General features: G+C 50.2%; 1 protein-coding gene across 3 annotated transcripts in view; it reads left to right on the forward strand.

The window, feature by feature from the left end:
- LOC119952010 (importin subunit alpha-4-like) overlaps positions 1–16215 on the forward strand; it is a 128312-nt gene that overhangs the window by 81984 nt on the left and 30113 nt on the right. For 2 of the 3 annotated variants that reach the window (XM_038775469.1, XM_038775468.1), the window contains exon 9: positions 6056–6465. The exons of the other annotated variant lie outside the window; for it this stretch is intronic. In XM_038775469.1, the coding sequence (XP_038631397.1) occupies positions 6056–6154 (99 nt within the window). In that variant the 3' untranslated portion in view covers positions 6155–6465. Of the gene's footprint in view, positions 1–6055; positions 6466–16215 lie in introns of those variants that run through there. 3 annotated transcript variants of the gene reach the window in all.

The raw sequence follows: 16215 nt of genomic DNA on the forward strand, positions 1-16215 counted from the left end.
TCTACCAGCTCCCCACCAGCTTCCAGTCCACCTTTGGGAAATTCAGCCCCCCTAGGAAGTGCCTCATCCCCTCTGGGCCCAGTGGGGGTTCTGACCCGTACAGCCGACTATAAAACTCCTTAAACGCTTATTTACCCCCTGCTGAGTCTCCCACCAGGTTCCCGTCCCCATCCTTTACTTTCCCTATCTCCCTGGCTGCCTCCCTCTTTCTAAGCTGCTGTGCAAGCATTCTGCTGGCCTTCTCTCCATGCTCATAGCTCGCCCCCCTCGCCTTTCTTAGCTGCTCCACCGCCTTCCCTGTGGTTAACAAGCCGAACTCCGCCTGTAGCCTCTGCCATTCCCTTAAAAGCCCTGCCTCTGGGGTCTCCGCATGCCTCCTATCGATCTGTAGTATCTCCTGTACCAATCTGTCCATCTCTGCCCTGTCTACCTTCTCCCTGTGGGCCCGTATCGAGATCAGCTCCCCTCTAACCACCGCCTTCAATGCCTCCCAGACCACCGCTGCCGAAATTTCCCCCGTGTCATTCACCTCCAGGTAATTCTGAATACATCTCCTCAATCGCCCGCACACCTCCTCGTCCGCTCAGAGCCCCACGTCTAACCTCCAGTGTGGGCGCTGATTACTGTCTTTACTAACCTGCAGGTCAGCCCAGTGTGGGCGCTGATTACCCTCCAGTGTGGGCGCTGGTTACTGTCTTTACTAACCTGCAGGTCAGCCCAGTGTGGGCGCTGATTACTGTCTTTACTAACCTGCAGGTCAGCCCAGTGCGGGCGCTGATTACTGTCTTTACTAACCTGCAGGTCAGCCCAGTGTGGGCACTGATTACTGTCTTTACTAACCTGCAGGTCAGCCCAGTGCGGGCGCTGATTACTGTCTTTACTAACCTGCAGGTCAGCCCAGTGTGGGCGCTGGTTACTGTCTTTACTAACCTGCAGGTCAGCCCAGTGTGGGCGCTGGTTACTGTCTTTACTAACCTGCAGGTCAGCCCAGTGCGGGCGCTGATTACTGTCTTTACTAACCTGCAGGTCAGCCCAGTGCGGGCGCTGATTACTGTCTTTACTAACCTGCAGGTCAGCCCAGTGTGGGCACTGATTACTGTCTTTACTAACCTGCAGGTCAACCCGTGGGGCATGGTCTGAAATGAAAATGAAATGAAAATGGCTTATTGTCACAAGTCGGCTTCAATGAAGTTACTGTGAAAAGCCCCTAGTCACCACATTCCGGCGCCTGTTCGGGGAGGCTGGTACGGGAATTGAACCGTGCTGCTGGCCTGCTTGGTCTGCTTTAAAAGCCAGCGATTTAGCCCTGTGCTAAACGAGCCCCTTTTTGAGATTGTGATCGTCGAGTACCCAGTCAGCAGAGCCCTGCTCAGAATAAAGAAATCAATCCGGGAGTACATTTTATGCACGTGTGAGTAGAAGGAGAGCTCCTTTACTCTTGGCTGTCCAAATCTCCATGGGTCCACACCCCATTTTTCCTCCCCCACCAGTAACAGCACAAAATAAATCAGCCCCTTTGATAAGCCTAACATCTGCTCACCCCCCACTACGCTTCTGTCAGCTAGCCCGCCCAGCTAGCTTGGTGGCCCTTGCCGCTGGCGCTAGACAATCTCCCACCTATTGTTCCCTCCCCACCCTCCCCCCGCTCATACATACATATTGAAATGAAAAACAATCCCAACACAATTGTCCGACAGAGATAAAAAAAAACTGTTGAACAAGTTGATCACAAAAAAAAAGAATCAAGCGAAAGATCCAGCATCTGAACAAACACACCTCCATCCCGCAACAGTGCAAATGCAAACTTTACCTCCGCTCTGCAGCTGGTCCCAGATACAAACAAATAACGTCCGAAAAAGCAAGACACAAGAAACTTTTTTTTAAAAACCCATAAACACTGCAGCAAAGTTCAAAGTTCCCAGTCCGACATCAGTCCTTTCCTTTTCGCGAAGTCCAGCGCTTCCTCAGGCGACTTGAAATAAAAATGTTGCTCCTCGTGTGTGACCCAGAGGCGGGCCGGATACAACAGCCCAAAACATCACCTTTTTCTTGAAAAGGGTCGACCTGATCTGGTTGAACCCCGCCCGTCTCTTGGCCACCTCCGTACTCAGGTCTTGATAGATGTGCAGGATACTGTTCTCCCATTTACAGCTCCGTGCCTGCTTGGCCCACTGTAAAATACGCTCCTCATCCAGATATCTGTGGAATTTCATCACCATTATCCTCGGAGGGGGGTCTCCCATTCGCGGCTTCCTCGCAACCGCTCTGTGAGCCCTGTCCACCTCCAAGGGTTGGGAGAATGCCCCATCCCCCAGCAGCTTCTCAAACATGTCCACTGTCTGCCCAAGCGTCCGCTCCTTCGGACTCCTCCGGGAGCCCAACGATCCTCAAGCTCTGCCAGCGGGACCTGTTCTCTAGGTCCTCCACCTTCTCCAGGAGCCTTTTCTGCTGGTCTCTCAGCATCCCCACCTCCAACTCCACCGCAGTTTGATGTTCCTCCTGCTCAGCCAGCGCCTTCTCTACCTTCTGGATCGCCCGATCTTGGGCATCCAATCTAAGCTCCAGCCGTGAAATTGCCCCTTTAATCGGGTCCAAGCAGTCCCGTTTCTGCTTGGCAAAGCCTTCCTGAATAACTTCCATCAGCTGCTCCATTGACCGCTGGGTCTACAAACCAGAGGTCCGGTCCTCCCCCATGCTGTCTCCGCCATGCTGTCTCCCCCATGCTGTCTCCCCCATGCTGTCTCCCCCATGCTGCCTCCCCCATGCTGTCTCCGCCATGCTGTCTCCGCCATGCTGTCTCCCCCATGCTGTCTCCCCCATGCTGTCTCCGCCATGCTGTCTCCCCCATGCTGCCTCCCCCATGCTGTCTCCGCCATGCTGTCTCCGCCATGCTGTCTCCCCCATGCTGTCTCCGCCATGCTGTCTCCGCCATGCTGTCTCCCCCATGCTGTCTCCCCCATGCTGTCTCCCCCATGCTGTCTCCCCCATGCTGTCTCCGCCATGCTGCCTCCCCCATGCTGTCTCCGCCATGCTGTCTCCGCCATACTGTCTCCCCCATGCTGTCTCCCCCATGCTGTCTCCGCCATGCTGTCTCCCCCATGCTGTCTCCCCCATGCTGTCTCCCCCATGCTGTCTCCCCCATGCTGTCTCCGCCATGCTGTCTCCCCCATGCTGTCTCCCCCATGCTGTCTCCCCCATGCTGTCTCCCCCATGCTGTCTCCCCCATGCTGTCTCCCCCATGCTGTCTCCGCCATACTGTCTCCCCCATGCTGTCTCCCCCATGCTGTCTCCCCCATGCTGTCTCCCCCATGCTGTCTCCCCCATGCTGTCTCCCCCATGCTGTCTCCGCCATGCTGTCTCCCCCATGCTGCCTCCCCCATGCTGTCTCCCCCATGATGTCTCCGCCATGCTGTCTCCCCCATGCTGTCTCCGCCATGCTGTCTCCCCCATGCTGTCTCCGCCATGCTGTCTCCGCCATGCTGTCTCCCCCATGCTGTCTCCCCCATGCTGTCTCCGCCATGCTGTCTCCCCCATGCTGCCTCCCCCATGCTGTCTCCGCCATGCTGTCTCCGCCATGCTGTCTCCCCCATGCTGTCTCCGCCATGCTGTCTCCGCCATGCTGTCTCCCCCATGCTGTCTCCCCCATGCTGTCTCCCCCATGCTGTCTCCCCATGCTGTCTCCGCCATGCTGCCTCCCCCATGCTGTCTCCGCCATGCTGTCTCCGCCATACTGTCTCCCCCATGCTGTCTCCCCCATGCTGTCTCCGCCATGCTGTCTCCCCCATGCTGTCTCCCCCATGCTGTCTCCCCCATGCTGTCTCCCCCATGCTGTCTCGCCATGCTGTCTCCCCCATGCTGTCTCCCCCATGCTGTCTCCCCCATGCTGTCTCCCCCATGCTGTCTCCCCATGCTGTCTCCCCCATGCTGTCTCCGCCATACTGTCTCCCCCATGCTGTCTCCCCCATGCTGTCTCCCCCATGCTGTCTCCCCCATGCTGTCTCCCCCATGCTGTCTCCCCCATGCTGTCTCCCCCATGCTGTCTCCCCCATGCTGTCTCCCCCATGCTGCCTCCCCCATGCTGTCTCCGCCATGCTGCCTCCCCCATGCTGTCTCCGCCATGCTGTCTCCCCCATGCTGTCTCCGCCATGCTGTCTCCCCATGCTGTCTCCCCCATGCTGTCTCCGCCATGCTGTCTCCGCCATACTGTCTCCCCCATGCTGTCTCCCCCATGCTGTCTCCGCCATGCTGTCTCCCCCATGCTGTCTCCCCCATGCTGTCTCCCCCATGCTGTCTCCCCCATGCTGTCTCCGCCATGCTGTCTCCCCCATGCTGTCTCCCCCATGCTGTCTCCCCCATGCTGTCTCCCCCATGCTGTCTCCGCCATGCTGTCTCCCCCATGCTGTCTCCCCCATGCTGTCTCCCCCATGCTGTCTCCGCCATGCTGTCTCCCCCATGCTGCCTCCCCCATGCTGTCTCCCCCATGATGTCTCCGCCATGCTGTCTCCCCCATGCTGTCTCCGCCATGCTGTCTCCCCCATGCTGTCTCCCCCATGCTGTCTCCGCCATGCTGTCTCCCCCATGCTGTCTCCCCCATGCTGTCTCCCCATGCTGTCTCCCCCATGCTGTCTCCCCCCATGCTGTCTCCCCCATGCTGTCTCCGCCATGCTGTCTCCCCCATGCTGTGTCCGCCATGCTGTCTCCCCCATGCTGTCTCCCCCATGCTGTCTCCCCCATGCTGTCTCCCCCATGCTGTCTCCCCCATGCTGCCTCCCCCTGCAGCTTCAGCCCAAGCCTTCTCTGCCTTTCTGTTTCTGCCTTTATGAGCACTTCTAGTCCTCCTCTCCATGCACCGATGTGGGAATTCAGTAAACAATTGCCTCTGTCATCAATTTTTCAAATCAAGGGCTGCACGGTTGGCGCAGTGGGTTAGCACTGCTGCCTCACGGCGCCGAGGTCCCAGGTTCGATCCCGGCTCTGGGTCACTGTCCGTGCGGAGTTTGCACATTCTCCCCGTGTCTGCGTGGGTTTCACCCCCACAACCCAAAGATGTGCAGGGTAGGTGGATTGGCCACGCTAAATTGTCCCTTAATTGGAAAAAATGAATTGGGTACTCTAAATTTATATATATTTTTTAAATAAAAATGTTTCATATCAAGTCCGGTACAAGATCGGGGGGAAAGGTCCAAAAGTCCAACCCAAGTGGGAGCCACCAAATGTGTGATTTACGCCTTCATAACCGCCAGCGGACGTGGGGAAACCATGTTTGACTCATTTTATTACAGGTCGAGGTACAGAGGAATCTGGGTGACGTCGTACATGAATCACAAAAAGTTTGCACGTACAGCAAGTGATTAGGAAGGCAAATGTAATGGTTATTTATTGCAAGGGGAATGGAATATAAGAGGGAAGTTTTACCAGGGGTTGTACAAGGCGTTGGTGAGACCACATCTCGAACACTGTCTACAGTTTGGACTCTATATTTAGGAAAGGAGATCATTGCTTTAGGAACAGTTCAGTAAATGTTCCCTCGATTCCTGGAATGAAGGGGTTATCTAACAAGGGGTATTTGGTCCTATGCCCATTGGAGTTTAGAACAACGGAGGTAATCTTATTGAAACATATAAGAGAACAGATGAAAAAGAAACAGTGAAATCATGCACAAGCAACCTCTCTGCCAGCTGCCTCCAGCCAGTCTGAGGGGTCAGCTGACTTTAACATTCATTTCTATACTCATGAGACCCCTAGTGGTCAGTCGGTGAATAATAAATAAGGCCATCCGACAACGTTACAGAAAGATTTGTGAAATTGTAGAATGCTTTTTAAAGAATGTAATTATCATTTCACTGTAAATTAAATCCTTTGCAAATGACTAAAATGTCAAAGCAACAAATCACAGAGCACAAAGTGGTGTGAGTGTTGTGTGGTGTTAGTTTGACCAGTGTTAATCAGAATTTACTGTGTGTGACTGGTTTACAGGTTGTTGTTTACTGTGTGTGTGTGTTGGGCTGGGTTAGGGTTTCACTGCAGCTCACTGGATATTTGCTGTTTTTGACAGATTGATGAAGATCCTTGCCTTGTTCCTGAAACTACCCCTGGTGGAACTTTCAACTTTGATCCTTCTACAGAGATTCAATCAAAGGAGTTTAACTTTTAAACATAATCTGAAGATATAAAATACAGACAATGATTGGTCATCTAGCAACCAATCTGTTTGCAAAAATGTCAAGAGCAGCATCAGACTTGGAGTCCTGGCTTGCAGAAAAATACAGTGCAGCTGTCTGCAGACTACACTGATCTCCCAGCTGTCTGCACACTACACTGATCTTCCAACTGTCTGCAGACTACACTGATCTCCCAGCTGTCTGCAAACTACACTGATCTTCCAACTGTCTGCAAACTACACTGATCTTCCAACTGTCTGCAAACTACACTGATCTCCCAGCTGTCTGCAAACTACACTGATCTTCCAGCTGTCTGCAAACTACACTGATCTCCCAGCTGTCTGCAAACTACACTGATCTTCCAGCTGTCTGCAAACTACACTGATCTCCCAGCTGTCTGCACACTACACTGATCTCCCAGCTGTCTGCACACTACACTGATCTCCCAGCTGTCTGCAGACTACACTGATCTTCCAGCTGTCTGCAAACTACACTGATCTCCCAGCTGTCTGCAAACTACACTGATCTCCCAGCTGTCTGCAGACTACACTGATCTTCCAGCTGTCTGCAAACTACACTGATCTCCCAGCTGTCTGCAAACTACACTGATCTCCCAGCTATGTGCAAACTACACTGATCTCCCAGCTGTCTGCACACTACACTGATCTTCCAACTGTCTGCAAACTACACTGATCTTCCAGCTGTCTGCAAACTACACTGATCTCCCAGCTGTCTGCAAACTACACTGATCTCCCAGCTGTCTGCAAACTACACTGATCTCCCAGCTGTCTGCAAACTACACTGATCTCCCAGCTGTCTGCACACTACACTGATCTTCCAACTGTCTGCAAACTACACTGATCTCCCAGCTGTCTGCAAACTACACTGATCTCCCAGCTGTCTGCAGACTACACTGATCTACCAACTGTCTGCAAACTACACTGATCTCCCAGCTGTCTGCAGACTACACTGATCTTCCAGCTGTCTGCACACTACACTGATCTTCCAGCTGTCTGCAAACTACACTGATCTTCCAGCTGTCTGCAAACTACACTGATCTTCCAGCTGTCTGCAAACTACACTGATCTCCCAGCTGTCTGCACACTACACTGATCTCCCAGCTGTCTGCACACTACACTGATCTCCCAGCTGTCTGCAAACTACACTGATCTCCCAGCTGTCTGCACACTACACTGATCTTCCAACTGTCTGCAAACTACACTGATCTCCCAGCTGTCTGCAAACTACACTGATCTCCCAGCTGTCTGCAAACTACACTGATCTCCCAGCTGTCTGCAAACTACACTGATCTTCCAGCTGTCTGCACACTACACTGATCTCCCAGCTGTCTGCAAACTACACTGATCTCCCAGCTGTCTGCAAACTACACTGATCTCCCAGCTGTCTGCAAACTACACTGATCTCCCAGCTGTCTGCAAACTACACTGATCTCCCAGCTGTCTGCAAACTACACTGATCTCCCAGCTGTCTGCAAACTACACTGATCTCCCAGCTGTCTGCAAACTACACTGATCTCCCAGCTGTCTGCAGACTACACTGATCTTCCAACTGTCTGCACACTACACTGATCTCCCAGCTGTCTGCAGACTACACTGATCTCCCAGCTGTCTGCACACTACACTGATCTTCCAACTGTCTGCAAACTACACTGATCTTCCAGCTGTCTGCAAACTACACTGATCTTCCAGCTGTCTGCAAACTACACTGATCTCCCAGCTGTCTGCAAACTACACTGATCTCCCAGCTGTCTGCAAACTACACTGATCTTCCAGCTGTCTGCACACTACACTGATCTTCCAGCTGTCTGCAGACTACACTGATCTCCCAGCTGTCTGCAAACTACACTGATCTCCCAGCTGTCTGCAAACTACACTGATCTCCCAGCTGTCTGCAAACTACACTGATCTTCCAGCTGTTTGCACACTACACTGATCTCCCAGCTGTCTGCAAACTACACTGATCTCCCAGCTGTCTGCAGACTACACTGATCTCCCAGCTGTCTGCAAACTACACTGATCTCCCAGCTGTCTGCAAACTACACTGATCTTCCAGCTGTCTGCAAACTACACTGATCTCCAAGCTGTCTGCAAACTACACTGATCTCCCAGCTGTCTGCAAACTACACTGATCTCCCAGCTGTCTGCAAACTACACTGATCTCCCAGCTGTCTGCAAACTACACTGATCTTCCAGCTGTCTGCACACTACACTGATCTCCCAGCTGTCTGCAAACTACACTGATCTCCCAGCTGTCTGCAAACTACACTGATCTCCCAGCTGTCTGCAAACTACACTGATCTCCCAGCTGTCTGCAAACTACACTGATCTCCCAGCTGTCTGCAAACTACACTGATCTCCCAGCTGTCTGCAAACTACACTGATCTCCCAGCTGTCTGCAAACTACACTGATCTCCCAGCTGTCTGCAGACTACACTGATCTTCCAACTGTCTGCACACTACACTGATCTCCCAGCTGTCTGCAGACTACACTGATCTCCCAGCTGTCTGCACACTACACTGATCTTCCAACTGTCTGCAAACTACACTGATCTTCCAGCTGTCTGCAAACTACACTGATCTTCCAGCTGTCTGCAAACTACACTGATCTCCCAGCTGTCTGCAAACTACACTGATCTCCCAGCTGTCTGCAAACTACACTGATCTTCCAGCTGTCTGCACACTACACTGATCTTCCAGCTGTCTGCAGACTACACTGATCTCCCAGCTGTCTGCAAACTACACTGATCTCCCAGCTGTCTGCAAACTACACTGATCTCCCAGCTGTCTGCAAACTACACTGATCTTCCAGCTGTTTGCACACTACACTGATCTCCCAGCTGTCTGCAAACTACACTGATCTCCCAGCTGTCTGCAGACTACACTGATCTCCCAGCTGTCTGCAAACTACACTGATCTCCCAGCTGTCTGCAAACTACACTGATCTTCCAGCTGTCTGCAAACTACACTGATCTCCAAGCTGTCTGCAAACTACACTGATCTCCCAGCTGTCTGCAAACTACACTGATCTCCCAGCTGTCTGCAAACTACACTGATCTCCCAGCTGTCTGCAAACTACACTGATCTTCCAGCTGTCTGCAAACTACACTGATCTCCCAGCTGTCTGCAAACTACACTGATCTCCCAGCTGTCTGCAAACTACACTGATCTCCCAGCTGTCTGCAAACTACACTGATCTTCCAGCTGTCTGCAAACTACACTGATCTTCCAGCTGTCTGCAAACTACACTGATCTTCCAACTGTCTGCAAACTACACTGATCTCCCAGCTGTCTGCACACTACACTGATCTCCCAGCTGTCTGCAAACTACACTGATCTTCCAGCTGTCTGCAAACTACACTGATCTTCCAACTGTCTGCAAACTACAGTGATCTCCCAGCTGTCTGCAAACTACACTGATCTCCCAGCTGTCTGCAAACTACACTGATCTCCCAGCTGTCTGCAAACTACACTGATCTCCCAGCTGTCTGCAAACTACACTGATCTCCCAGCTGTCTGCAAACTACACTGATCTCCCAGCTGTCTGCAAACTACACTGATCTCCCAGCTGTCTGCAAACTACACTGATCTTCCAGCTGTCTGCAAACTACACTGATCTCCCAGCTGTCTGCAAACTACACTGATCTCCCAGCTGTCTGCAAACTACACTGATCTCCCAGCTGTCTGCGCACTACACTGATCTCCCAGCTGTCTGCAAACTACACTGATCTTCCAGCTGTCTGCAAACTACACTGATCTCCCAGCTGTCTGCGCACTACACTGATCTTCCAGCTGTCTGCACACTACACTGATCTTCCAGCCGTCTGCACACTACACTGATCTTCCAGCTGTCTGCAAACTACACTGATCTCCCAGCTGTCTGCACACTACACTGATCTTCCAACTGTCTGCAAACTACACTGATCTTCCAGCTGTCTGCAAACTACACTGATCTTCCAACTGTCTGCAAACTACACTGATCTTCCAGCTGTCTGCAAACTACACTGATCTTCCAGCTGTCTGCACACTACACTGATCTTCCAACTGTCTGCAAACTACACTGATCTTCCAGCTGTCTGCAAACTACACTGATCTTCCAGCTGTCTGCAAACTACACTGATCTTCCAACTGTCTGCAAACTACACTGATCTTCCAGCTGTCTGCAAACTACACTGATCTTCCAACTGTCTGCAAACTACACTGATCTTCCAGCTGTCTGCAGACTACACTGATCTCCCAGCTGTCTGCAAACTACACTGATCTTCCAACTGTCTGCAAACTACACTGATCTCCCAGCTGTCTGCAAACTACACTGATCTCCCAGCTGTATGCAAACTACACTGATCTTCCAACTGTCTGCAAACTACACTGATCTTCCAGCCGTCTGCACACTACACTGATCTTCCAGCTGTCTGCAAACTACACTGATCTTCCAGCTGTCTGCAAACTACACTGATCTTCCAGCTGTCTGCAGACTACACTGATCTTCCAGCTGTCTGCAAACTACACTGATCTTCCAGCCGTCTGCACACTACACTGATCTTCCAGCTGTCTGCAAACTACACTGATCTTCCAGCTGTCTGCAAACTACACTGATCTCCCAGCTGTCTGCAAACTACACTGATCTCCCAGCCGTCTGCACACTACACTGATCTCCCAGCTGTCTGCAGACTACACTGATCTTCCAGCTGTCTGCAAACTACACTGATCTTCCAGCTGTCTGCAAACTACACTGATCTCCCAGCTGTCTGCAAACTACACTGATCTCCCAGCTGTCTGCAAACTACACTGATATCCCAGCTGTCTGCACACTACACTGATCTTCCAGCCGTCTGCAAACTACACTGATCTCCCAGCTGTCTGCACACTACACTGATCTCCCAGCTGTCTGCAAACTACACTGATCTCCCAGCTGTCTGCAAACTACACTGATCTCCCAGCTGTCTGCACACTACACTGATCTCCCAGCTGTCTGCAAACTACACTGATCTTCCAGCTGTCTGCAAACTACACTGATCTTCCAGCTGTCTGCAAACTACACTGATCTCCCAGCTGTCTGCAAACTACACTGATCTTCCAACTGTCTGCACACTACACTGATCTCCCAGCTGTCTGCAAACTACACTGATCTCCCAGCTGTCTGCAAACTACACTGATCTTCCAGCTGTCTGCAGACTACACTGATCTTCCAACTGTCTGCAAACTACACTGATCTCCCAACTGTCTGCAAACTACACTGATCTCCCAGCTGTCTGCAAACTACACTGATCTCCCAGCTGTCTGCACACTACACTGATCTCCCAGCTGTCTGCAAACTACACTGATCTTCCAACTGTCTGCACACTACACTGATCTCCCAGCTGTCTGCAAACTACACTGATCTTCCAACTGTCTGCACACTACACTGATCTTCCAACTGTCTGCACACTACACTGATCTCCCAGCTGTCTGCAAACTACACTGATCTTCCAGCTGTCTGCAGACTACACTGATCTCCCACCTGTCTGCAAACTACACTGATCTTCCAGCTGTCTGCAAACTACACTGATCTCCCAGCTGTCTGCAGACTACACCGATCTCCCAGCTGTCTGCAAACTACACTGATCTTCCAACTGTCTGCAAACTACACTGATCTTCCAGCTGTCTGCACACTACACTGATCTCCCAGCTGTCTGCAAACTACACTGATCTCCCAGCTGTCTGCAAACTACACTGATCTCCCAGCTGTCTGCAAACTACACTGATCTCCCAGCTGTCTGCAAACTACACTGATCTCCCAGCTGTCTGCAGACTACACTGATCTCCCAGCTGTCTGCACACTACACTGATCTCCCAGCTGTCTGCAAACTACACTGATCTCCCAGCTGTCTGCAAACTACACTGATCTCCCAGATGTCTGCACACTACACTGATCTCCCAGCTGTCTGCAGACTACACTGATCTCCCAGCTGTCTGCAGACTACACTGATCTCCCAGCTGTCTGCAGACTACACTGATCTTCCAGCTGTCTGCAAACTACACTGATCTCCGAGCTGTCTGCACACTGCACTGATCTCCCAGCTGTCTGCACACTACACTGATCTCCCAGCTGTCTGCACACTACACTGATCTTCCAACTGTCTGCAAACTACACTGATCTCCCAGCTGTCTGCAAACTACACTGATCTCCCAGCTGTCTGCAGACTACACTGATCTCCCAGCTGTCTGCACACTACACTGATCTCCCAGCTGTCTGCAAACTACACTGATCTCCCAGCTGTCTGCAAACTACACTGATCTCCCAGATGTCTGCACACTACACTGATCTCCCAGCTGTCTGCAGACTACACTGATCTCCCAGCTGTCTGCAGACTACACTGATCTCCCAGCTGTCTGCAGACTACACTGATCTTCCAGCTGTCTGCAAACTACACTGATCTCCGAGCTGTCTGCACACTGCACTGATCTCCCAGCTGTCTGCACACTACACTGATCTCCCAGCTGTCTGCACACTACACTGATCTTCCAACTGTCTGCAAACTACACTGATCTTCCAGCTGTCTGCAAACTACACTGATCTCCCAGCTGTCTGCAAACTACCCTGATCTTCCAGCTGTCTGCAAACTACACTGATCTCCGAGCTGTCTGCACACTACACTGATCTCCCAGCTGTCTGCACACTACACTGATCTCCCAGCTGTCTGCACACTACACTGATCTCCCAGCTGTCTGCAAACTACACTGATCTTCCAGCTGTCTGCAAACTACACTGATCTCCGAGCTGTCTGCACACTACACTGATCTTCCAGCTGTCTGCAAACTACACTGATCTCCCAGCTGTCTGCACACTACACTGATCTCCCAGCTGTCTGCACACTACACTGATCTCCCAGCTGTCTGCAAACTACACTGATCTTCCAGCTGTCTGCAAACTACACTGATCTCCGAGCTGTCTGCACACTACACTGATCTCCCAGCTGTCTGCACACTACACTGATCTCCCAGCTGTCTGCACACTACACTGATCTCCCAGCTGTCTGCAAACTACACTGATCTCCCAGCTGTCTGCACACTACACTGATCTTCCAACTGTCTGCAAACTACACTGATCTCCCAGCTGTCTGCAAACTACACTGATCTTCCAACTGTCTGCAAACTACACTGATCTCCCAGCTGTCTGCAAACTACACTGATCTTCCAACTGTCTGCAAACTACACTGATCTTCCAGCTGTCTGCACACTACACTGATCTCCCAGCTGTCTGCAAACTACACTGATCTCCCAGCTGTCTGCAAACTACACTGATCTCCCAGCTGTCTGCAAACTACACTGATCTCCCAGCTGTCTGCAAACTACACTGATCTTCCAACTGTCTGCAAACTACACTGATCTTCCAGCTGTCTGCAAACTACACTGATCTCCCAGCTGTCTGCAGACTACACTGATCTCCCAGCTGTCTGCAAACTACACTGATCTTCCAGCTGTCTGCAAACTACACTGATCTCCGAGCTGTCTGCACACTACACTGATCTCCCAGCTGTCTGCACACTACACTGATCTTCCAACTGTCTGCAAACTACACTGATCTCCCAGCTGTCTGCAAACTACACTGATCTTCCAACTGTCTGCAAACTACACTGATCTTCCAGCTGTCTGCAAACTACACTGATCTCCCAGCTGTCTGCAGACTACACTGATCTCCCAGCTGTCTGCACACTACACTGATCTACCAACTGTCTGCAAACTACACTGATCTCCCAGCTGTCTGCAGACTACACTGATCTCCCAGCTGTCTGCACACTACACTGATCTTCCAACTGTCTGCACTCTACACTGATCTCCCAGCTGTCTGCACACTACACTGATCTTCCAGCTGTCTGCACACTACACTGATCTCCCAGCTGTCTGCACACTACACTGATCTCCCAGCTGCCTGCAAACTACACTGATCTCCCAGCTGTCTGCACACTACACTGATCTCCCAGCTGTCTGCACACTACACTGATCTCCCAGCTGTCTGCAAACTACACTGATCTCCCAGCTGTCTGCAAACTACACTGATCTTCCAACTGTCTGCAAACTACACTGATCTTCCAGCTGTCTGCAAACTACACTGATCTCCCAGCTGTCTGCAGACTACACTGATCTCCCAGCTGTCTGCAAACTACACTGATCTCCCAGCTGTCTGCAAACTACACTGATCTTCCAGCTGTCTGCAAACTACACTGATCTCCCAGCTGTCTGCACACTACACTGATCTCCCAGCTGTCTGCACACTACACTGATCTTCCAACTGTCTGCACACTACACTGATCTCCCAGCTGTCTGCAAACTACACTGATCTTCCAACTGTCTGCAAACTACACTGATCTTCCAGCTGTCTGCAAACTACACTGATCTCCCAGCTGTCTGCAGACTACACTGATCTCCCAGCTGTCTGCACACTACACTGATCTACCAACTGTCTGCAAACTACACTGATCTCCCAGCTGTCTGCAGACTACACTGATCTTCCAACTGTCTGCACTCTACACTGATCTCCCAGCTGTCTGCAAACTACACTGATCTTCCAGCTGTCTGCAAACTACACTGATCTCCCAGTTGTCTGCAAACTACACTGATCTCCCAGTTGTCTGCAAACTACACTGATCTCCCAGCTGTTTGCAAACTACACTGATCTCCCAGCTCCAAAAAATCAACGCTGATTTTATGCTAACCGGCAGAATCTCCTTTGCTGTTTCCTGCACTTCTGTGATGCAATGACTATGGGACATCCAGAGACTTTGTGCTGAAACCTCTTCTGCTGGAACAATCTGTTGGACTGTGCCTCTGTGTTTGGAGACGGAGCAGTGAAGAAAAATTTCAATCCCCTTAATCATTCCTGTTTTCCTTTTAAATTTATTGTAGAGGAAACTGGTTCCTTTCCCATCTTATCGCAACTCCCGATTATTGAGACTACTTAAAAGTACCATCAGAAAACGCCTAATATTACAATCCTGGTTTTGCGAGTTCTATATGTAATCGCAGGAGGCTTATAATATTGGGGAAGTTCCAATTTTAATGCACGGTGTCACGACACGCACCAAATTTTCTGTGACCACTATATCAGTTTGGATGTGGTTTTTGGAAGTTCTCAAACATAATCTGATTGGTTGCTCATTATTTTGTGAGGTTTACCGTAAAGGTGCTGAAATGATTATTTTCTTTGGCTTTACCTCTGAACATTCACATTACTTTCAATTATATTGCCTCTGGAGATGGTTAACAAATTATGGAATTAATATTGTCACTTTTGGAAACTTTTCAAGACAGCGAAAAGCACTAAATTCAGATGTGGTTGCAGTCGGCCCCCAGGGGTTCTGCACTTTTAATCTGCCGTCTAAATCACCTTTCATGAGAGATTCTGCAGTTGACTGAAGTACACTATGTATTTACACTATGTATTTACACTATGTATTTACACTATGTATTTACACTATGTATTTACACTATGTATTTACACTATGTATTTACACTATGTATTTACACGTACCTTTCGCAGCTGGTGTACATTTTAGCAATATGTTTAGCATCACTGAAAATGCTCCACAGCCATTTGAAACATTGATGTTTACTGCATGAACCTGGTGTATATATAAATAGTTACTCACATACAGCATCACATTTTTATACAAGGTGCCTCAATTCATTTTAATAATTAAAAGATCATTAACGTTAACTGCAGAACCAGGGTGTTAAATAATGCTGTGTACATATGGTTTGGAAAATCCAATTGATGTGGTGGGGTTTTCATATTTCCATGTGACATAAAGGAAATCAGTTTATAATTCAGCTCATGTTTTGCTTAGTAATGTTAAAATAAATTGTTTTCAGTGAACAAATAATTAAAAGTATTGGTGCAGTTCGCCAGTTTTATTTCAGATACTTTTAAATAGTCCAGTCTTTTATTCCTGTTTCGGTTACAAATGTTTGCGCTGCTACACTCGTGTTCACAATCACAGGCACATGTTCACTTAAATTGCACATTTATTCTCATGTGCACACACTCATTCAATGTA

This window comes from Scyliorhinus canicula, chromosome 17 (assembly GCF_902713615.1).
Source record: "Scyliorhinus canicula chromosome 17, sScyCan1.1, whole genome shotgun sequence".
Lineage (NCBI taxonomy): Eukaryota > Metazoa > Chordata > Chondrichthyes > Carcharhiniformes > Scyliorhinidae > Scyliorhinus > Scyliorhinus canicula.